Here is a 22,540-nt window from a genome sequence, read left to right on the forward strand (position 1 = left end):
CCTGCCAGGAGGGCACAGCCGGGGGGGTCGGGCTCTGCTCCCAGGGAACAGGGACAGGAGCAGAGCGAGCGGCCTCAGGCTGGGCCAGGGCAGGCTCAGCTGGGACAGCAGCAGCAATTTGCCCACGGAAAGGGAGCTCAGGCCTTGGCAGGGGCTGCCTGGGGAGGTTTGCAGTGCCCATCCCTGCAGGTGTCCCCTGGAAGCGGCACACGGAGGGCACAGCCGGGGCTCTCGGGGCCGCTCCGTTCCGCTCCCCTCAGGAATTCCGGGCCCGTTCCCGCCTTTCCGGCCTCGCCGAGGCACCCCGGCTGCGTGACGTCACTTCCTGCCCCTGGCCCCGCCCCGGGTTAACCCGCGCCCCGCGCGCTCCACGGCCTCTTTCCGGCCGCGCTCGCCAAGATGGCGGACACGCAGGTGGGCGCTGCGCGGGGCCCGCGGGACAGGCCCGGGACAGGCCCGGGATAGCCCGGGACAGCCCCGGGGGGACCCTCAGGGGGTGCTACCGGCCCAGCGGTGGTGGGGGGCGCGGGGGAGGCGGCCCGGACCGGGGAGGGGCGGCGTGCGGGAGGGCCGCTCGGGTCCTTAAGGGCGTAGGGAGGATGATGAGGGAAGCTGTGGGGGATCTCGGTGTGCAGACCCGTTCCCCGCGGGGGACCCGTTCCCCGGGGTCGGTGGAGCGAAGGGAGCCGGAATCGCGGAGCCGGCGAGGCCGGGGGGTGTCTCAGTGGGCCGGGGTTTGGGGAGGGGGCGGCGGGGGCGGCTCTCGGTGCTCCGTGGTGGCGGGGGAGCACAGAGAGTGCCGTGCTCCGGGGTTCCGGGGTAGCGGAAACCTCCGTGCCCTGGGCTTTACCCATCGCGGGGAGGGGCCGTGTCCCGGGACAGGGGGGTGATGGAGCAGAGCGTTCCGTGCCCGGAGCTCGGGACGGGCCTCGCTGCCCCGAGATTTGGGGAGGGCAGAGGATCCGGTGTCCCGGGGCTGGGGGGAAGGATGCGGGGGCTCTGGGGTTTTGTGGGGTCTCGGTGGCTCGGGGCCGGGCTCACTCTCGGTGCTGAGTTCCCCTTGCCGGGGGTCCCGGTGCCCGGCTCCCCCCGGTGCTGATCCCCCGCTGTCCGTCCCCCCCCACAGACGGAACGTGCCTACCAGAAGCAGCCGACGATCTTCCAGAACAAGAAGCGGGTGCTTCTGGGCGAGGGAGGCAAGGAGAAGTTGCCCCGCTACTACCGCAATGTGGGGCTGGGCTTCAAGACCCCCAAGGAGGTGAGGGGCCTGGGCTGGGGGCTGTGGTGTTTTGGGATGGGTCGGTGGTGGCCTTGGCAGTGCTGCTTAGACTCAAGGCCTCTGCTGGCTTTTCCCCATCTGTGTGTGAGTGCGCTTTGGGCTCTGGTGGCACACGGGCTGTGTGTGCCCACCTGACACTCACCTGTCTCTGCAGGCCATCGAGGGCACCTACATCGACAAAAAGTGTCCCTTCACGGGCAACGTCTCCATCCGGGGCCGCATTCTCTCAGGTGAGCTGGAGCCTCCCCAGAGGAGTGCTGGGGCAGGTGTGGGGCAGGTAGCCAAGGTAACCCACCCCGAGGGCCCTGTAGCCTGTCCTGGTCCTGGAGCCGCAAATGATGGCAATCTCACGATGGTCTGCCGAGCCCGTGTGGGCATGACGACACTGCCACAAGGCTGTACTGATGCTGTGACAGGACCAGGTGTGCTGGGGGCACGTGGAGTGGGGAGCGTTAGCAGGTGGGTCAGAAGGGTTTGGAGAAGAGCCATGGTGGGGTTTGTAACAGAAACAGGAGGGCTGTGGGCTGGCACTGAGGGCCAGCGAACAAGGGGAGGCCCCTGGAGCTGGTGCCTGTTGCTGCCAGGTGGCACGGGGAGCCTGGCAGTGCCCTTGCAGCCCCTCGGGCGTGTGTCCCCTGTTGCAGGTGTGGTGACCAAGATGAAGATGCAGCGCACCATCGTCATCCGCCGCGATTACCTGCACTACATCCGCAAGTACAACCGCTTCGAGAAGCGCCACAAGAACATGTCCGTGCACCTGTCCCCCTGCTTCAGGTGCGTGCTGGCCCTGGGCTGTCCCCACACCTCCAGGGACACAGCCTGTCCTCCTGGAGCCTGCCCACAGGTCATGATGTTCAATCTCACGATGGTCTGCAGAGTGCCCTGGCTGAGGGGCTGCTGACAATGCCTCTGGCATCCACTGAACCAGGGGCAGGTTCCAGGCACCGGCTGTGCCAGGAGGAGGCTCTGGGGGCCTGGTGAGCCCCAGGAGCTCCCTGACCCCCCGGGTGTCATTGCAGGGACGTGCAGATCGGGGACATCGTGACGGTGGGCGAGTGCCGCCCCCTCAGCAAGACCGTGCGCTTCAACGTGCTCAAGGTGACCAAGGCTGCAGGCACCAAGAAACAGTTCCAGAAGTTCTGACAGCTGTGGGAGCAATAAATGTTGGGAAGGTGGAACCCTCTGTGTGTGAGCTGAATGACTTGTGTGTGGTGCAGCCTGGGACCGGTGACGTGTGGGCTCAGGTGTGCTGCTGGGCACAGGTCACAGCACAAGGCTCAGGTGTGCTGCTGGGCACAGGTCACAGCGCAAGGGGACACTGCAGCTGCTCTTGTCCCCTGCTGTGCCCCAGGTCAGTGTGGTTTGTTCTGGGCTGTGTCTGCCTTCCCAGTGCCGCTGCAGCAGGTGCTGGGTGTGGGTTTGGTAATAATGAGAGTGTGGAGTGACCTGGTGGTGACAGGGACAGGCCCTGAGGGTCCTCCTCATCAGGAATGAGGGGTTCAGCACTGGTGGCAGCACCTGGGGCCAGCTCTGGCGGTGTCACCTTCACATTGAAATGTCCAAGGCCAGGTTGGACAGGACGTGAAGCACACTGTCCCTGCCCATGCAGGGGGTGGAACTGGGTGAGCCTTAAAGGTCCCTCCGCCCAAACTGATTCCAGGACCTCTGGCTGCCTCACCTGCTCCAGGTGAGCCCCACACCTTTGGCTGTGGGCTGGTGCTGCAGCTCCAGGGTGGAGCTGGAGCCACTCTTCCTGCTCAGACTCCTGAAGGAAAGCTCAGCGTTTGAGGTAAGTTCACACAATTTCCAGCAAATTCAGATTTCTGGGGCTTGGTGGCATCCATGCCTACGTTCCTGGTCCTGCCAGAACCACGGGACTGTGCCCTGGAAATCAGGGAGCAGTGCAGGACCAGGGACCTGGTCCAGGGACAAACAGGAGAGTTTCCACCTGGCTGGGGGGTTCCTACTGGTGTCCAGTGCCAGGAGGTGCCAGGGGTGCCCTGGGGCTCATGCCCCGGTGTGCCAGGGGTGCCCTGGGGCTCATCCCCAGGTGCCAGGGGCGCACTGGCCTTGTGCAAACCTCATTAGTGGTGATTGCTGTGGCAGGGCTGTGGCAGCTCTGTGCCCTCAGCTGCCCTGGGCTGACCCATCCCGGGGCCAAATGCCACTGGGGTTTTTCTCTGGGGCCTTGGGGATGCTGGGAATGAGCCCCAGGGACACCTTTACCTGAGTCAGAGCCAGGTGAGTGGTGCTGTGCAGCCTTGTGTTCCTGGCCCATCCTCATGGTCCCTGTCCCACCTTTCCTCCCATTCCTAGCACGCCTGTCTGGTGTTCTGGCCCACCCTCATGGTCCCTGTCCTTCTGCTGTTCCCAGCACTCCTGTCCTGTGTCCCTGTCCCACCCTCATGGTCCCTGTCCCACCTCTCCCATTCCCAGCAGCCTGTCTGGGGCTGCCCTGGTGGTGCTGGGTCTCTGGGACCCCCGTGTGTCAGTGTGTGACACAATTCCCAAACTGCAGTGCCCATTCCCAGGGGGATCCAGGTCTGGTCCAGGGGAGCCCCAGGAGCCCTGCAGCACTGAGGGTTTGTGCTGTTTTTGCTGTTTTTGTGCTGTTTGCCCCCACAGTTCCCCCAGGGTCAGGACACAGCACAGGCTGCTTGGAGCCTGCATCCCCCACACCTCAATCCCCAATTATTTGCTCTTTGGGAGATTATCCCAAGCCTTCATCCCAGAGTGATTAGTCTTCCTCCTGCACTCCCTTAAGCAGATTTGCCTGGCTAATGCGCCTCCCCTGTGAATTACCCCAGCAGGCTGGTTTTAACCCCAAACTGTGATTTTAGCGGGGGTCTGAGCTGGGGGTGGGCTGTGTCACCCCTGCTGGGAGCTGTGGGGCCCTGCTGTCCCTGCTGCACCCCAGGACTGGCACAGGCACGGCTCATGCTAAAAGCTTTCCCTCTTAATCCCTCCTAATCCCTCCTAAACCCTCAGGACATGCTCAGAGCTGCTGGATTTGGGTTTTTCAGGGAAGCAGCTCCCAGCAGTGGTGAGGGGAGTGATCTGTGTCCCCTTGGGCTCCCCCATTTCCCCACTCCTGGGTTTCACCTTCTCACAAGCAAGGAACCAACCCCTTCCTGTGGCAGGAGTGGGGCACTTTGTCCTTTCCTGCTTTGCTGCAGAGCAGGAACTGCTGCCTTTGGGACTGTGGGGACCGGAGGGTGCTCTGGCACAGGGCCAGCCTGGCACAATCCATGTCCCTGGAGACCTGCCTGGCATGGGAGAGCCAGCCTGGCACAGCACAGCCAGCCTGGCACAACCTGTGGTCCCAGAGAGCCTGGCACAGCAGAGCCAGCCTGGCTGATCCATGGCCCCAAGGAGCTCCAGCCTGGCACAGCAGAACCAGCCTGGCTGATGCATGCCCCAGGAGCTGCTGGCTGTTCCTTTGCCCGGGGCAGTGGCAATGGCAGTGCCAATGTGCTGTGCTCCTCCTGGGGCTACAAATCCCTGTCCCCACCTGGGCTGTGGCTGTCCTGCCCTGCCCCACTCCACGCCATGGCCCATGGCCAGCCAGGCTCCCTCACTCCCCAGAATGTCCCCAGGCTGTTTGTCCTGCTCCCTCTCCTGCCCTGTGCGATGTTCCAGCTCCAGGAGTGCCGGCAGCAGTGCCAGCTGTGCCAGCAGTGCCAGGGTCCGTGTGGCATCAGACACAGAGTGATGGATCCTGCGAGGGACATCAGCCTTCAGGACCTGAATGGGGCAGGGAGGGGACCTGGGACCCCCAGGGATACCCAGGGACTCTCGGGGACTGCCAGGGACAGGGGCAGAGCAGGGGTGGCACTGGGGACAGGAGACACCAGATCTAAACCCGTGAAAAGGAGCTGCTGCCAAGGGTGCTGGGAGATGGACAGATGTGCTGAGGAGTTGGACAGATGTCCTGAAGAGATAGCCAGTGTCCTGAGGAGATGGGAAATGTCCTGGAGAGATGGCAGATGTCCTGAGGAGTTGGTCAGTGTCCTGAGGAGGTGGGAAATGTCTTCAAGAGATGGCAGATGTCCTGAGGAGGTGGCCAGTGTCCTGAGGAGGTGGCCAGTGTCCTGAGGAGATCGGTGGCTTTGCCAGAGACATGCCGCCCCGCGTGGCAGCTGTGGTGTCCCCAGGTGGGCACTGGCCATCAGAGAAGGAGTCGGGATTTTCCTGTTCTTGTTCTCAAGGTTGTTTATTATTTCTTACTTATGACATCCTTTCTCCGACCCACCATGGTCTGTCCAGCAGGTCGGGTTGAGGCACACTGCCCACCTTGGGGTGATCTTTTATACTAAAAATTATGTGTACATTATTTACTGCAACTTCCCAATACCTATCACCTATGTTAGACAGTGAGCTTCTACTCTAAACCAATCTGTAAGTGCCACCATCACAGCAGAAGATGGAGGCCAAGAAGGAGAAGAAGAAAGGCTGGGCATGCCCAGATTCCTCCATCTGCCCTCTGAACCCCCATTCTAAAAACCCCAAAAATCTGCATTTTCACCTTGTGATAAATTCACTGTCATTCTACTTAAACTGTCATGGCTTGTAATCCTTCATACAAGGTTGGTAATTGTTTTTTCCAAGGGCTCAACCAAAGGCACAGGGGGGCCCTGGGCTCTGTGCCAGGGTCTCTGAGCCCCCTGGCAGGGGTTTGACTCCTCCAGGGCAGCCAGAGGGGTGTCCTGGGTTCCCACATTGTCCTGGGCTGTTCCCTGTCCCTGTCCCTGTCTGAGCCCCACTCCGGGGGCACCCCCAGCCCCCGGGGGTCCTGAGATGGGGCAGAGCCAACCTGGCCCCATTGTCAGCCCAGTGCTGAGCTCCTCACCCCACCTGGCCAGGTGGAGGGCCCGAGCCAGGCAGGAGCTCCCTCCGAGCTGCTGCCCAGCCCAGAGCCAGGAGTGTCCTGGTGCAATTGTGTCACAGACACATTTGATGAAAATCCTTTCCTTGGGATTTTTCCTCCTGAGACACTGAGAGGCCTCAGGAAATGTAAACAATGGTTATCTGCTGCTGTGGGATGCAACAGGTGCATCTGTGATTGGTCTCATGTGGTTGTTTCTAATTAATGGCCAATCACAGTCAGCTGGCTCAGACAGAGAGCCGAGACCCAAACCTTTGTTACCATTCTTTCCTTTCTATTCCTAGCTTAGCAAGCCTTCTGATGAAACCTTTTCTTCTATTCTTTTAGTATAGTTTTAATGTAATATATATCATAAAATAATAAATCAGCCTTCTGAAACATGGAAACAGATCCTCGTCTCTTCCCTCAAACAAAACCCCTGTGAACACCAGCACAGAATTGCTGTTTCTGTGGCTGCCCAGCCTGTGCCAGGAGTGTCCTGGTGGAATTGCTGCCTCTGTGAGCTCTGGGGAGCTGCTGCCCAGCCTGTGCCAGGACAGCTGCCGCGCAGCATCGGTCAGGAGGGTAATTACATGTCATCATCTGTAATTATGTGTAATTCCATGCAATTCTTTGCCGTTTTGGTGACAGTGTGTGCTGGGGTGGGCTCAGCCCGCGCTGAGTCAGCCTTTCCCCAGCCAGGGACTCTCCATGGGGATTCCTGACCCTGCTGTGGCCTGCGACCCCCACGTCCCCCTCACCTCGTGTCACCACTGCCACCCCCTGTGTGTGTGTGACCCTGGGACAGGGCCCTGGTGGCCCTGGCAGGGCTGGGGCACAGCTGGGCTCAGGGCCCCAGAGGGGGTGAAAAAGGCCGGTCACTTGGTTTTATAAAATTGTAAAAGTTTAATGGTGATAAAAGGGTTATAAAAGTAGCAATGTAATTAGGGTAATAGTAATTTGGACAATTTGGATTAGGACAATATGAGACAATAGAAACAAAGGGTTACAGACAGTCTGGGTACCTTTTCTGGGCAAAATAAGTCCAAAAAAGGACCCACGTTAACAGAGGATTAATCAGAAGAAATGAACTTTTTCCTGCCTCACTCAGCCCTGGAGACGCCGTCAGGATTCAGAGGAAGGAGCTGACACTGCCCAGCCAGAATCCTGTGTTTGAATGGAATTTATGCATCATGGATGAGCTGTATGAATATGCAACAGGTTATTGTTTTTAAGGGTTAATCCTCTGTTAACGTGGGGGCCTTTTTTGGGGCTTATTTTGCCCAGAAAAGGTACACAGACTGTCTGTAACTCTTTGTTTCTGTTGTTTCATATTGCCCTAATCCAAATTGTCCAAATTATTATTACTCTAATTATATCGCTATTTTTATAACCATTTTATTATCATTAAACTCTTTAAAATTTTAAAAAGAAGTGATTGGTGTTTTTCACAGGCAGAGAGGACAGTTAATTGAAACAATTAATTAGCTAGATAATGAATTGCCTGCTGCTTCTGCATGAGGCCCTTAATTGTCTATTTATTTATTTATTTAGCTATTGACTTGTTTAGTTTTTTATTTATTTTTAGTTATTCCATATTTCATTTATTTTTAGTTATTCCATAAATTCATTAGTTAATTAACAATGAATTTAATAATTTAGTTATTCTGGAAATTCATTATTTAATTAATTAGTGTGTGAAATTGGGATGGGAAGGGGGGCAATTTGGGGGTGTGAGTTTGGGATGGGAAGTGGGGGATTTTGGGTGTGAAATTGGGAGTTGGGAATGCCCTGGGGCTGAATCAGCTCTGCTCCTGGAACGATGGGAAATGGGGGATTTCAGAGTGTGAAACTGGGATGGGAATTGGGGATTTTGGGGTGTGAAACTGGGATAGGAAGTGGGGGATTTTGGGTGTGAAACTGCGATGGGAATTGGGGGATTTTGGGTGTGAAATTGGAGCTGGGACTGTCCCACCTGTGTCCCCAGGCTGTCCCAGGGGCAGGCACAGTGCTCAGGGGACTGGGGCAGCCCTGCAGGCCTGGGGAAACTGAGGCACGGTGTGCAGGGGGTTCAGGCTGGCTCTGGGGATGATGCAGCCCCTGTGCCTGGGGGTTTAAGAGCCCTGAGGGTTGGCACTGGGGGCATGGTCAGTGGTGCCCTGGCAGTGCTGGGCAGTGTGGCAATTCCAGGATTCCACGATCTGCAGGGCTCTCTGGGCACCCCTAGCCTGGCCGTGCTGCAGAGGAGGAGAACTGACACTGCTGAGTCAGGGATGGAAAGGAAAGACTCCGTCTTCAGGTGGACAAGTAGGCTCAAGAATAATTTTTATTAGCAATCTCTATTAGAGTTGTTTTGACTTATTGGCCAGTCATGGTCCAGCTGTGTCGAGGCTCTGCAAAGAGTCACGAGTTTTTCATTATTATCTTAGGGTTAATGATTTTGTGGATTAATGATGATCTAGTGGATTGTTGATTTAATCAATGATCCTCCCCATAATTATAATCACGGTGGTCCATCAGTGCCCATGGGATGGGGTTAGGGTTAGGGATTCTGTGGATTAATAATGATTTTGTGGATCATTGATGTGATCAGTGATCTTCATTGATAAGTGATAATTGCAATCAGGACGGTCCATCAGTGCCAATGGGCGGAGGGGCCCGGCAGCTTGAGCGGATGCTCACGGAGGTTCCAGCAGTGGAGACAGACGATTGTCACCTGCTGCGGGTAAACTCTCAGACATCCACGGTGCCCTGGATGCCAGCTGTGCCCATCTCCCGCTCAGCTCTCATAGCCCGGCCCGGTGCCCCAGGAGAGAGGAAAATCCCTGGCAATGCAAATGTGGGAGAGCAGGAAATGCCTCGCCGGCAGCGTTAACTGCAGTTAATGGTTAATGCGCCGGCGATTTAAACCTGCCCGGGCAGGGGCTGGTGCTGCTCCCGAGGTGTGCAGGGGAAGGATCGGTACCCGAGAGCGGTACCCAGCCAGCCCTGGCAGCGCGGGGGCCCCTGTCCCCATCCGGACCCGCCCCGGTGAGTCCTTCTCCGCCGCGCCCTGGGCTCTGGGGCAGCGATTCTGCTGAGGATGTGAATGTGCGGGAGGAGCAGATGCCCGTATTGCTGGGAAGCCTCGCAGAGCTGCTCTGCAGCCCACGCACACTCCCGGGCTGGATGCGCCCAGGCTGATTGAGCCCCTGCTCTGCCCCACGCTGCTCCATCCACCCACCCGGTGACACGGGTCTGCGGGTGGGACAGGCGACTGCGCAAATATCTGCTGTGAGCTGAAGGTCCTTTCTGGCCCGAGCAGTGTTTTCTGTGGGCTTTTGGTTCAGGGAGCTGAGAGTCCTTAATGGAAGCACTTAGAAATGCAAACACGTCTGGCTCGGGCACCTGCTGCTTGCGAGGAAAGCAAATCAGGCTGCAGGCAGGGAAAGGTTTATCTTTGGTCCGAATCCAAGTGGTTTTCCTCCACCCCAGCCCTGGCCTGGAGCTTTCCTGATGTGCGATGGGGTTTACACAGGGGTGAGATGGGGGAAGCTCACGGACCCAGCAGTGCTGTGGTGGGATCTCCTCTCCTCGCAGCCCTTCCCACGGCAGGAGGATTTACAGCTTGGCTGGTCTGCATTATTCACATCTCCAGAGATGCCCTCAGGCCACCAGTCATGGGACAGTGCTTGCAGGTGGCGACTCCCAGCGCTTCAGGAGCTGGGAAAACTGAGCTCAGAGCCTGGAGGGGCTGCAGGGCCGGGAAAACTGAGCTGAGAGCCTGCAGGGGCTGCAGGGCCGGGAAAACTGAGCTGAGAGCCTGCAGGGGCTGCAGGGCCAGGGAAACTGAGCTGAGAGCCTGGAGGGGCTGCAGGGCAGTGAAACTGAGCTCAGGGCCTGGAGGGGCTGCAGGGCTGTGAAACGGAGCTCAGGGCCTGGAGGGGCTCCAGGGCCGTGAAACTGAGCTGAGAGCCTGGAGGGGCTGCAGGGCTGTGAAACTGAGCTCAGGGCCTGGAGGGGCTGCAGGGCCGGGAAAACCGAGCTCAGGGCCTGGAGGGGCTGCAGGGCCGGGAAACCGAGCTCAGGGCCTGGAGGGGCTGCAGGGCCAGGGAAACCGAGCTCAGGGCCTGGAGGGGCTGCAGGGCCAGCATCCGGGCAGAGCTCTGCACTCGGGGTGTCTCCTGGGGTGTTTCTGCTCTCGGCCAGAACTCCTTTGTCCAGGGGTCACCCTGTGCAGTCCACCATGTCTCTGCCCCTCCCAATGAAGGAGTGGAAAAGGAATGAAGCAAAAGGAGGAAAAGAAAGGGCTCCCTCTGCTCCAGCGCCAGGCTGGGAGGGCTGGGGCTGTTCAGGCTGTCCATGGTGGCCCTGGAGCCCCTCGCAGTGCCTCAAGGGGCTCCCAGGGAGAAGTGTGAGGGGCGCACAGCCCTCAGAGGAGCAGCGTTCACAGGGGTCTGAGGATGAGGGAAGAGATGAGGATCTGACTCCATGTTTCAGAAGGCTGATTTATTATTTTATGATATATATTACATTAAAACTATACTAAAAGAGTAGAAGAAAGGATTTCATCAGAAGGCTAGCCAAGAATAGAAAAGGAAAGAATGAATAACAAAGGCTTGTGTCTTGAACAGAGAGTCTGAGCCAGCTGACTGTGATTGGCCATTAATTAGAAACAACCACATGAGACCAATCCCAGATGCACCTGTTGCATTCCACAGCAGCAGATAACCATTGTTTGCATTTTGTTCCTGAGGCCTCCCAGCTTCTCAGGAGAAAAAATCCTAAGGAAAGGATTTTTCAGAAAATATCCTGGCTACATGGCAGGACAAATGGGATCCTTTGTAGAGAGCACAGCAAGGCAGGGCAGCCCTTGGGGCAAAAGGCAGGAGCCTTGTCACCTGTGTCCTGCTTTTCAGCACCTCTCAGTTGTCACAGGCAAGGCCAGGCTCACAGGGTGGTTTGTCCCTTCTCCTTTGCAGCATCTCTCAGGTGCCACGGGCAAGGCCAGGCTCACAGGGGTTGTTTCTCCCTTCTCCTTCCTGCACAGAGCCGGGTCAGGCCGGGGCTGAGCCCGGGAGCGCCATGTACGAGCTCAACGAGAGCAGCTTCGACCCCATCACCTTCGTGCTGACGGGCATCCCGGGCATGGAGGAGTCCCACGTCTGGATCTCCGTGCCCTTCTGCCTGATGTACCTCACTGCTGTGCTCAGCAACCTGCTGCTCCTCTTCCTCATCGCCACGGACCGCAGCCTGCACGAGCCCATGTACCTGTTCCTGGCCATGCTGGCCCTCTCGGACCTGCTGCTGTCCACCGCCACTGTGCCCAAGATGCTGGCCATCTTCTGGTTCGGCGCCAGGGAGATCTCCTTCGACGCCTGCATGGCGCAGATGTTCTTCACGCACTTCAGCTTCATCGTGGAGTCCTCGGTGCTGCTGGCCATGGCCTTCGACCGCTACGTGGCCGTGTGCGCCCCGCTGCGCTACGGGGCCCTGCTGACGCCCTCGGCCATCGCCAAGGTGGCGGCGGCCGCCGTGGCCCGCGGGCTGTGCATCATGTGCCCGCCCATCTTCCTGCTGAAGCGCCTGCCCTACTGCGGGCACAACGTCATGCCCCACACCTACTGCGAGCACATGGGCGTCGCGCGCCTGGCCTGCGCCGACATCCGCGCCAACGTCTGGTACGGGCTCACCACGGCGCTGCTCTCCTCGGGCCTGGACGTGGTGCTCATCGCCGCCTCCTACGCGCTCATCCTCCGCGCCGTGTTCCTCCTGCCAACGCGCGAGGCGCGCCGCAAAGCCCTCGGCACCTGCGGCTCCCACCTCTGCGTCATCCTCATGTTCTACGTGCCCGCCTTCTTCTCCTTCCTCACGCACCGCTTCGGCCGCCACGTGCCTGGGCAGGTGCACATCCTGCTGGCCAACCTCTATGTGGTGGTGCCGCCCATGCTCAACCCCATCGTCTATGGTGTGAGGACGCGGCAGATCCGCGAGCGCGTGGCCCGCCTGCTGTGCCCCGCGGGGACGGGCACGGGCTGCGCCTGCCCGGCCTGGGGGCACGGCTGCTGACCGGCAGGGACCTGCAGCAACATGAGTACACACGGGTAGCATAGAATGGAATCTTACCCCCTAAAGGGCTGCAGCTGAGCCAATTACTGAGGGTTAGGGGCACGCCTGATGTTAACAGGCCACACCTGTAGCAAACAAGAAGAGTGCTATGAAAGAGTGGATTGGTTGGTTGAGGGGAACTGGAGTCAGTTGGCTGCTGTGAGGACAAGGAAGAGTCAGTGCTAGAGGAGATGCCTATAAGGAACACCAAGGAGGTACAAAACTCTGGCAATATGGAACCCTGGCAATGTAATGACAATAGAACTCTAGTGCTAGATGTGACAGCAGGGATGGGTGTGCCATGGCTCTGGGGTGTGCCATGGCTCTGGGGTGTGCCAAGGCTCTGGGATGGAGAGCAGCACCAAGGCTGCAGCACGGTCAGGCCTGGAGGAGCCAGCCTTGCCCAAGGGCTTCCAGGGAAGCTGGAGGTGTTGGGGTTTCTGGAAACGTGGGCTTGGCTCGTCAGCAGCTCCCCTGCTGCTGGTTTCTGCTGGAGCTGCCTCCCCTGGGTTTCCTGCACTGGCACGGACCGGGCAGGCTCAGCTGGGAAGCATCCAGGCACTCAGGCCTGCTGACTCGCTGTCCCCTGCTGCAGCTGGGTGTGTTTGCTGTCCTACAGCCTCATTCCTGCCTGTTCCTTCACCTTTCCAACAACAGAGACCACACCACGGACACCGTGCTGGCCGCCAGATGAGGCATGGCACACCAAGCGTGGCTGGACGGCCCCACAGTGCCCACCATGGCACAGAGGGGGTCCATCCTCCTGCCCTCATTGCTGACATTGCTGCTGCTGGACGTGCTCCCTGCTGAAGTGCCCGAGAGCTTGGGAAAGGCTTCATTGTCCGGGTTTGAGGGAAACATTTCCCTTAATGACTCCCAAATGCAGTCCAGGCCTTCAGAGTGTGTGTAAAGGGACAGGGGTTTCCTACACCCACCACATCTCACAGGGATGTGTCGCTATAGGACACAAAATAACACGACACGGACATGCAGTTTTTGATGGTAAAAGAGAACTTTTAACTTTTGACTCTTAACATTTATAGATTTCTGAAAGTGACAGTGGATTGGAGGGTGACAGTGACACCTCTCCAATGACACTGGACAAACAACAGTCTGTTAAATTTCTCTTCTTCCATAAAAGAATATAAAACCATAAGTTATTTACATAAAGAGTGTGAGAAAGTTTATTACAAAAATATAAACATGAGAAGGCTTAGAAAAACTTAAAAAATCAGGGTGACAGGGATGCTTTGTGTCTTGGCAGCACAGCTGTGCCCCATCCAGGCAGGGAAGGCACTGCTGCACACCTGGCTGGGCTGTGGAGCCCTGTCACACCTGCCCAGGTGGGGAAGGCACTGCTGCACACCTGGCTGGGTTCATGGTTTCAGAGCAAACCCCCCAAAAGTTTTTCACTTTTGCAAAGCGTTTTTTCCTTTGTTTTATTTCCCTCTGATTTGATCAAAGGTGGCACCCTGTGACGGGCACAGGGGAAATGAAAGTCTGTTCATTAAGGGCTGTTTGTCTAGCAGCAGAGATAACGGAGCTGGTACAAAAGCTGCTGCTGTCACTGGGCTTTTAATGTCCCCAGAATGTTCGTGTTTGCCTTGGCTTTCTTAGAAAAAAGGAAAAAAAGAGTGTTTGCACAGAGCTGATGTGTGATTTTTGATAGGAGATGGGGCTGTGGGAAGGGAAATCTCTCAGGAGAGCGCGTTGCTGTGGGCAGCTCTGAGAACAATCGAGCTGCCCCCTGGATTTGTCAATAAATGGGGCTGGAGCAGCCTGGCACAGGGGGAGCTGTCCCTGCCATGGCAGAGATGGGATGAGATGGGATTTAAGGTCCTTTCCAGCCCAAACTGCTCCGTGCCCCCATGGCTCCATGATCTGCCTGCTCCTGGGGTTTCCCAGGATGGAGTTACACCATGGAGGAGGCAGATTTGAGTTTGGAGGAGGCAGATTTGAGTTTGGAGGAGGCAGATCTGAGTTTGGAGGACACAGATTTGATTGTGAGCCCCTGCTCTGCTCCTTGGCTGGAGGTGGGGCCGGGTCAGGACAAACTGCCCAGGAAATGTCCCCAGGTCAATGAATCACCAGCTGGGCCATTCCTGGCCAGGGGCCCGTGCCTAATGGGGCATTAGCCAGCCAAGCAGGGAGATTTATATTCCAAGGTGGTTAAAATGTCAGCTTAATAACTCACACCGGCTGGGAAACCACGGCTCCTTCAATTTTTATTCCAAATCTGGAGACACCCATTGTGTTTTTAGCTCAGTTCATGGCTTTTGTGAGTGTGCTTGGATTGCAGGGATCTTTGCCTGGCAGGGAGGAAGGGAGGGAGGAAGGCTCCCTGCGTGTGGCATGGATTTAGAATGAGATGAGCTTCAGGGTCCCTCCCCACCAGAACCATTCCGCCATTCCATTATTCCATCATTTCATGGAATTCCATTATTCCATCATTTCATAGAATTCCATTATTCCACCATTTCATAGAATTCCATTATTCCACCATTTCTACGGGTGCTTTTCCCACATGGAAGAAGTAAATGGAGCGTCAGGAATCTTTGGGCAATAAGTGGAAGTCAGTGAGAAACCCTCGTGTGCCCTCAGTGGATGTTTGTGTGCTGGAGAAGGAGCTGAGCCTGCACCTGGAGCAGGGATGGAGCCCCGGGCTGGGGACAGGGACAGGGCTGGGGTGGGGTGGGTGAGGAGCCCACCTGGATGGGCGAGAGCCCACCTGGGATGGGCGAGGAGCGATGGGTGAGGGGCCCACCTGGGATGGGTGAGAGCCCACCTGGGATGGGTGAGAGCCCACCTGGATGGGTGAGGGGCCCACCTGGATGGGTGAGGAGCTCACCTGGGATGGGTGAGAGCCCACCTGGATGGGTGAGGGGCCCACCTGGATGGGTGAGGAGCTCACCTGGATGGGTGAGAGCCCACCTGGATGGGTGAAAGCCCACCTGGATGGGTGACAGCCCACCTGGGAGCTCCTGGGCCAGGATGCCCCTGGATCCCTGGGAGTGTTCCAGGCCAGGCTGGATGGGGTTTAGAGCAGCCTGCTCCAGTGGCAGGGGCAGAACCAGGATGATTCCATCGCTCTGTGCAATGTTAGTTTAATAAAATCCTGTTTGAATACATGACGTGGACTACATTTTCTTCATGGTGGAAAAAGCCTCTTCTTTATTCATGTAACTCATTGTAATATAATTTTTACAAAAGAAATGCCTTTTCTTTATTCACATAACTCGGTTTTATATCATTTTTTGAGACCTCCTGTGTGAACCCAATTGCTCAGGAGCTTCCTTGCCAATTACCTTTATTGGCTGATAACGAGTTGTTATTCTGCATTGATTGGTCTCTCAACCCCGTGAGTGCCTGCAGGGACAGCAGTTTGTGAGAGGCAGTTTCCATTTTCCATCTAACTGGTACAAGTGCTGGTTGTTTTTCACCCAGGAGTGGATTGCTGTGCTAACGAGCTGCTCTGCTCGCACCAGGGCTGCTTTCACACGGGAACCTGCAAAAGGTTGGCTTAGACAAGGCCAGACACTGGTTCCAGGAGAGCAGGCTGGATTTCATGAAGCCTTTCTTTATGGTTTTTTTACCTTACTGCAACAAAATCCCACTCCACAGAAGGCAGATAATGAACAGCAGCCCCTCCTTGCTGGAATGGGATGGTATCTCAGCCTTTGGGGCAGTGTTGGGTGGGTGGTTTGGCCCCATGGATTGGAGGTTCCTGCTGGTGCCAGAGGTCCCTGGCAGCTCCCTGGAGGGTGCAGGCACTCAGGGAGCTGCTGGCTGCATTTCCCAGCCGAGGGTCTCTCGGGGCTCTGGGGGTCCAAAAAACCAGAAATGGGCACAAAACCACCTGGGGGGATTTCAGCAGGGGTGGCTGCTGACCTCCAGCTCAGAGCTCCCAGTTTGCTCTCCACTGTGGTTCCCAAAGAGTTCCCAAACAGTTCTGGGTCCTAAAGCACTTCCAGGCTGGGGCAAAGCAGGGGCAGAGCAGGTCCCAGGATCTCTCACAGGTCCCTGCCATGGCAGGGGTGCAATGAGATGGGATTGAAGGTCCCCCCAGCCCAAACCGTGTGTCATTCAGTGATTCTGTGATTGCCCAGCTCCTGCAGGTGAGCAATGCTGTGCTGTGCTCTTGGGGACACCCAGCCAGGCAGGACCCCTGTGCTGTGCTCACCTGGGGGGTGCCTGGGCTGGAGGGGCTCCCCATGCTGGCCTGTGCTGGGGGCTGGGTCCTGCTCTCGCTGCAGGGAGGTGTCAGAGCCCAGTGCATCCCTCTGTCTGTCCTGAGCAGCCAGGACCCCCTCAGGGGCTCAGAGACCCTGGCACACAGCCCAGAGCACCTGGGGATTTGATTGGGACCCCTGGAGCAAGTTGCCAGCTTTGTATGAGGACCTGAAAGTCACACAGGTTTGAATAGTGTAATAATAAAACTATCACAGGGTGAAAATGTAGATTTTAGGTTTTTTGGTATGGAGGTTACGAGGACAAGATGGAGGAATCTGGGCGTGTCCAGCCTTTCTCCTTCTTGTTCTCCATTTTCTGCTGTGATGTTGGCACTTTGGGATTGTTTAGAGTAAAAGTGCAGTGTCTAACACAGGTGATAGGTATTGGGAATTAAGTGTAAATATGTTATATGTAGTTTGTACTATAAAAGGACAACACAGAGTGCCTGTGGCTGCCCTGCTGAACCGATCTCGGCTGGGCAGAAAGAAAATTTTATAGACAAGAATTGACAAACAACCTCTAAACTGAACAGTGAAGATTCCAGACTCGTTCTTCAGCTGCGTGAGCCGAAGCAGAGACACCCTGCACATCTGGGGCTGCAATTATCAACCAAAACCCGAGAGAGAGGGAGGGAGGGCAGCCCCAGCCCTGCACCCTGCTCTCCCAAACCCTTGGTGTCCTCTGCTCTCTGCCCACCCTCTTCTCTTCCCTGTGTGCCTGGTGCAGATGCCAAGCAAACCTTCCTCAGGCACCTCTGGCTCAGCCTAGCTAGGGGAAAAGGAAAAAAAAGAAAAAAAAGAAAAAAAAGAAAAAAGTTTCTGACTTAAGTCAGGAAAACCAAAGTTCCTGTGCTTAAATTGAACAGAGAAATGGGATTATCAGAGAAATCTGAAACAGCTTCATTTGCCTTTAGATTCAAATAAAATAATGGCAAAGCGAATCTGAGACTTGATCAATAGAGTGTAAAAGGGCAGGAATGTAATTAACAGCAATCAGGGCTCATTTGGGCATCCAGCTTCCGTGGAGACGTGGGATTTCATCTTCTGGTGCATCCAATGGGTGATAAAGTTACCCCAGCCTGAAAAACTGACCCCGGGGCTTGGTGCACCCTGAGTGTGTTTATATTCACACATTGTGACACAGGGCTCGTTGTGCACACAAACAAATGAATAAATGATAGGTAAAGCAGCTGCTGGTGGGCTTTGCAAAGTGCAGATCCTCTCTGCAATGCAGGTCTCATGTTCTGTGTGCTCTCTCCAATGCAGGTCTCATTTCTGTGTGCTCCTGGAGAGGGCCTGCAGGGACAGGCCTGATGCTGGCTCTGATGTCCTGTCATTGGGATCAGTTGTGTAAACACAAGCCTAAAATCGTTGCTAATGAGGTTTCCGGCTGATGCAGAGACACTCATTTACTAATTTACTAATTTAATGGAGGGGAGAGCAGGAGGGGCCTGGCCCCAGCCTGGGCAGCTCAGGGGTCTGGGGGAAGGAGCACCTGGGTGGCCCACGATGGTCACAGGTCTCTGTGTCCCTGCAGCCAGGGAGGGCCACAGGGTGTCCCTGGGTCACAGGGTGTCTGTCCCTGGGTCACGGGGTGTCTGTGTGTCTGTCCCTGCAGCCAGGGAGGGTCACAGGGTGTCCGTGGGTCACAGGGTGTCTGTCCCTGGGTCACAGGGTGTCTGTGTGTCCGTCCCTGCAGCCAGGGAGGCTCTCTTTGTGTCCCTGCCGCCAGGGGGTGTCACGGTGGCAGCACAGGGACAGCGTCCTGTCCCTTACCTGGCTCCCAACACTTCCCCAGGGTGGCAGGGTGGGCATGGGTGGCACCAGCAGGGCTGGGGCTGTGCTGCCCCCAGGACAGGTCCTGCTTCTGCTCCTGCCCAGCAGGGCCAGCAGTGCCCCGCGCCCTGGGACACGTCCCCTGTGCCAGCCTGGCTGCTCCCAGCCCCTCTCAGAGCAAAGCCCTTGCAGGGGTTGCAGGGGGCACAGCTGGGAGATCCCTGAGGTCCTTCCTTGGGAAAGGTGAGACTCTGGTCCCCGGACTGCTGCAAATCAGGACAGGCTCCTGGAGCATCCGCTGAGGGGATGGGAGGCACCAGGTGCCTTCAGGGCAGCCCCGGGTGCTGCCTTGGCCCCGGGCTGGGATGGGAGGTGGGCAGCTTTGCCTCAGACCTATTTCAGCCTTTGTGGGGTTAAATGCCCTCCTGCCCCCAGCCCTGCCCTTTGTCTGGTGGGGCAAGGAGAGCAAAGCCCTGTTTGGGTCAGGGACATCTCTGTGTTGTCACCAGCATCTGCAGAGTTCTGTGGCGCCAGAGCAAAGCAGGAGCTGGAACACCTGCCTGCAATGCCAGCTCTCTCTGGACACTGTAAATTTACAGCTGCAGCAGGAACAAAGCGTGAATTTTCTGTTTCTTCGGTCAATGCTTACAGTTTGAAACGGTGTGGGGATGGAGGGAGGCAAATTGAGCTGGGGAGAAGAGGAAAACAAGCTCTGATTAGACATTTAGTGTTAGATATTTACTGTTACTAGAAATTAATCCAGTATTAGATGTTTATTTACTATTAGATATTTATCTGTTGTTAGATGTTTATTGTTAGATGTTTATATTGACAGTTGTTTACTATTGTCCGATACTTATCTGTTATTAAATACCCATTATTTGTATATATTTAGAATAGAGACATAGCAAGGTAAAGGCCTTGTTAAGTGTCTAAAGGGGGAAATGATGCCTCAGGTTTGGCTTTTATATTTTCACATTCTGAGCTGCTTTAGTGTGTGGGTCTGGGTTCACATGATGGGATGCTGAGCTCTGTGCACAGAGCAGGGACACAAAACAATTCCTGCTCCAGCTGGGCACCAAGGACAAATGATCCAAATCTCAGCCCAGGAGCACTGGAATGGCCCAGCCTGCAGGAAATCCTGCCCACAGAGGGATGGGGTCCCACAGCCAGCACGGGGGATGGATCCTGGGGCTGCAGGGAGAGGTGGGCACCCCCTGACCCGGGCATGGGCAGGATCGCATCACATGGCGGGCTGGGGTTGGGACGAGCCCTGAAGGGCGTTTTATCACCCTAAAGGGGCACGGATGCCATCCTGCTCCATCAGCCCCAGCAGGGATCCTGAGCCCTGAAGTGTTTCACCACCCCAAACGGGCACGGATGCCATCCTGCTCAGCCCCATGAGGGATCCCGAGCCCCAGCTCTGCTCCCATCCCTGCAGCAGCCGAGCCCTCCGACCTCCTCCCGCATCCCCAGGGGGAAACTCTTCCAAATTCCCTTCGCCCAATTAATCACCAAGAGCGATCTGCATAACAATGATTATTCAGATCGGGGGTTGCTATTTATAGAGAGTGCTGCAGCTCGCAGAACGCATCCCGTGTCAGGGCGGTGTGCGGGATCTGCGGGAACCCCCGGGATCCACGGTGTAATATTTGCTATGAAATAATTCATGCTATGGAGAGAATGTGTTTTGTCAAATGGTGAAATCCAAACGAGTCTCTGACCACAAGACAGACATCTACTTGAATTCCGAGACTCCTGGAGGCCACAGGAGAATAGTACTCAGTTAACCCATGAACAGAGGCTCGCCGCTATCCCCAGTGATTGGAGGATGCCTGAGAGGGATCATGGCCCTGTTGATAGCATCCATCAAGATAGCAGAAGCTGTCAGAAGGATACATGTGAGTATCTTTCTGACAGCTTCTGGGATTCGATCAACGCTGGCTCTCAACCAGGGAACGGCGATTGCCCAGCTCTGCACAGTGAAAGAACCAACTGTGAACATGCAGAGTTACAAAAGAAGCTTGGGCTCCTTGGCCTCGGGCACAATAAACTGAATAAAACATGAACGGTGGAGGGTCCGATGCGACAGATGTCGGATCCATGTTCACCCGGGCTCGACGCTGTCTTTTTGGCTGTGGTGGTTTTGGGGACCATATTTTGGTGGCAGAAAAAGATAAATAAAATCTTTTCACATTTTTGATGGTTTGGCTTTGGATTGATCGTTTATAACAGCGGGAACCCCCGGGATGTGTGGGAACACCCTGTCCCTGATCTCCTGCCCAGGGGCTCGGGGGCTCCAGCCCCTGTTTGTCCCCAACCCTCCCGCAGTGACCCCAGAGCGCTCAGCCCTTCCCGGGGCACATGGAGCTCCTGTTTTAGGTCACTGCTCGGAGTTTAATGTAAAAGGGAAAGGTTTTAGGGAAGAGGAATCCAAGGAGCTGCTTAGGCAGAGCCCTGCATCCTTAGAGTCGCACAGAAAAGTGTAATTACAGAGTTTTATAGTGAGGATGGGTCATGGGAAAGGACCCAGAACAGCGTGGAGAATGGGCTCTGATAGGTTTGGGAGGGTCTAAAGCTGAGGGACTCCTTTGGTGCAGAGCTCCTGGGTGCTCTGAGAGTCCCCCCGGATCCCTGTTTATTTGCAGTTCAATATTTGCATTTTGACACAGAGGCTGAGCTGTTGGCATGGCAGCACAGCTGCCAGCTCCCTGCACTGGTGGTATCTTTTCTGTTAACACCTCACATCTGGTTTTGTTTGGTGCAGCATTTATTCTGAACTGCTTTTTAAAAATTACAAAATTTGTTGTTATTATTAGAGAATAGTAGGTTTTGTTATATAATAGTTCTTCTTCTTCTTCTTTTTCTTTCTTCTTCTTCTTCTTCTTCTTCTTCTTCTTCTTCTTCTTCTTCTTTCTTCTTCTTGAATCAGGTATGATTTTTATTAATTTGATTTTCAAAGCTGATCCATTGTCATACTGTGTTTCCCTGGACACTTTCTTGGTTCAGGGTATTTTAGACATGAAACTGAGTGTGAGCAGGGAATCCAATCTGTTGTTGAAGATACAGGTGGTTTTCATACACAGAGTCAATATTTTGGTGTGCAACAACATGACAGTTTTTCATCACTTATTCCACTTCCTCCTGCCTTATGGATAATCCCTTGTGGTTTGAGTTTTGAGATTTTAGACCTGAGTTGCTGAAAACAGTCAGATCCCATCCCAATTTGTGTGGCTGGGTCTGATTGAGCCCCTGGGGCTCATCAGGGCTCTCCAGGGCAGCAGCACCTCCCTTCCTCTGGCTGGAGGGAGGATTCCAGCTCCCACAGGTTTCCTTCCCTTGACACAAGGGTCTTTCCAACTGCCTGGTTAAATTTTAGCTCTGCTAGATTTCCTCTGAAAAATGCTGTGAAGCAAATTGAACTGGGTTTCAGAGCTGAAACGGGAGGGAAAGAGAGCTTTGGAGATAAGGAACAGGGGCAGCCAACTCCAAACCTGGAGTTAATTTTGTTCTCTATCCTGTGTGAGCCCAGGGGCCCCAGAACTCCCCACTCTGGGTGCCTGAGAACATCTTGCTCACCCCTGCAAACCCTTGAGCATTCCTCTCTCCTTGCCTGACCTCTTCCTTCTGCTCTGGACTCAGTACAGAAATATCCCAGTATTCACACAACAGGAGCTGGCTCTGTCTGCAGCCACTCTGCTTGGAGTGGAAGCACTTGGGAGAAAAATGTGTGTCTGTTGTGTTGGAATCAAGTGGGGAGGAGATCAGGACCCTGGCTCTCACAAGCAGGGTGTGAGGACGTGGGGTTTGCAGCCTGGCTTTGTGCCTCCACCTGGGGCTGTAATTTGGGTTTGTGCCCCTGTTTGGGGCTCCAATTTGGGAGGAATGAGGTACTCACACCAGATAGCAGCCACAGGACACCTGAATCTTTCAGAGAAAGAGAATTTATTGCTCCATTATCAGGAGAAATGAACTTCTTCCTGCCTCACTCAGCCCTGGAGACGCCGTCAGGATTCAGAGGAAGAAGCTGACACTGCCCAGCCAGAATCCTGTGTTTGAATGGAATTTATGCATCATGGATGAGCTGTATGAATATGCAACAGGTTATTGTTTTTAAGGGTTAATCCTCTGTTAATGTGGGTCCTTTTTTGGGCTTGTGCTACCCAGAAAAAGTACCCGGGATCGATAACTCTTTGTTTTTATTGTCTCATATTTTCCTAATCCAAACTGTCCAAATTATTATTACTCTAATTATATTGCTATTTTTATAACCATTTTATTATCATTAAAATCTTTAACATTTTA

The 22,540-nt window shown here is 55.4% G+C and overlaps 3 protein-coding genes and 2 non-coding genes across 5 annotated transcripts in view; 4 read left to right on the forward strand and 1 right to left on the reverse strand.

Moving 5' to 3' along the window:
• The window catches only part of TIMM10B (translocase of inner mitochondrial membrane 10B), a 99,767-nt gene that overhangs the window by 51,985 nt on the left and 25,242 nt on the right, over positions 1–22,540 (reverse strand). The gene's annotated exons all lie outside the window — the stretch shown is intronic.
• Positions 254–2,457, forward strand: RPS11 (ribosomal protein S11). Its single transcript, XM_074533204.1, has 5 exons — positions 254–414; positions 1,127–1,258; positions 1,434–1,509; positions 1,924–2,053; positions 2,299–2,457. The coding sequence occupies exons 1-5, from the start codon at positions 400–402 to the stop codon at positions 2,420–2,422; spliced, it is 477 nt and encodes a 158-aa protein (XP_074389305.1). The 5' UTR covers positions 254–399; the 3' UTR covers positions 2,423–2,457.
• On the forward strand, positions 1,610–1,693 carry LOC113460642 (small nucleolar RNA SNORD35). Its single transcript, XR_003382466.1, has one exon. It is a non-coding gene; the product is annotated as a small nucleolar RNA SNORD35 (small nucleolar RNA).
• LOC113460643 (small nucleolar RNA SNORD35) lies at positions 2,122–2,211 on the forward strand. Its single transcript, XR_003382467.1, has one exon. It is a non-coding gene; the product is annotated as a small nucleolar RNA SNORD35 (small nucleolar RNA).
• On the forward strand, positions 8,086–14,892 carry LOC141727120 (olfactory receptor 52B2-like). Its single transcript, XM_074532989.1, has 2 exons — positions 8,086–9,173; positions 11,173–14,892. Exons 1-2 carry the CDS (start codon positions 9,035–9,037, stop codon positions 12,189–12,191), a joined length of 1,158 nt encoding a protein of 385 aa, XP_074389090.1. The 5' UTR covers positions 8,086–9,034; the 3' UTR covers positions 12,192–14,892.

This window comes from Zonotrichia albicollis, chromosome 2 (genome assembly GCF_047830755.1).
Source record: "Zonotrichia albicollis isolate bZonAlb1 chromosome 2, bZonAlb1.hap1, whole genome shotgun sequence".
Classification (NCBI taxonomy): Eukaryota; Metazoa; Chordata; class Aves; order Passeriformes; family Passerellidae; genus Zonotrichia; species Zonotrichia albicollis.

Coding starts and splice junctions, on each gene's coding strand:
- LOC141727120 (XM_074532989.1), top strand. CDS start 9,035: ATGCGCCGGCGATTTAAACCTGCCCGGGCAGGGGCTGGTGCTGCTCCC. Junction 9,174..11,172: donor CCCCATCCGGACCCGCCCCG/GTGAGTCCTTCT, acceptor CTTCCTGCACAG/AGCCGGGTCAGGCCGGGGCT.
- RPS11 (XM_074533204.1), top strand. Junction 1,259..1,433: donor GCTTCAAGACCCCCAAGGAG/GTGAGGGGCCTG, acceptor CTGTCTCTGCAG/GCCATCGAGGGCACCTACAT. Junction 2,054..2,298: donor CACCTGTCCCCCTGCTTCAG/GTGCGTGCTGGC, acceptor GTGTCATTGCAG/GGACGTGCAGATCGGGGACA.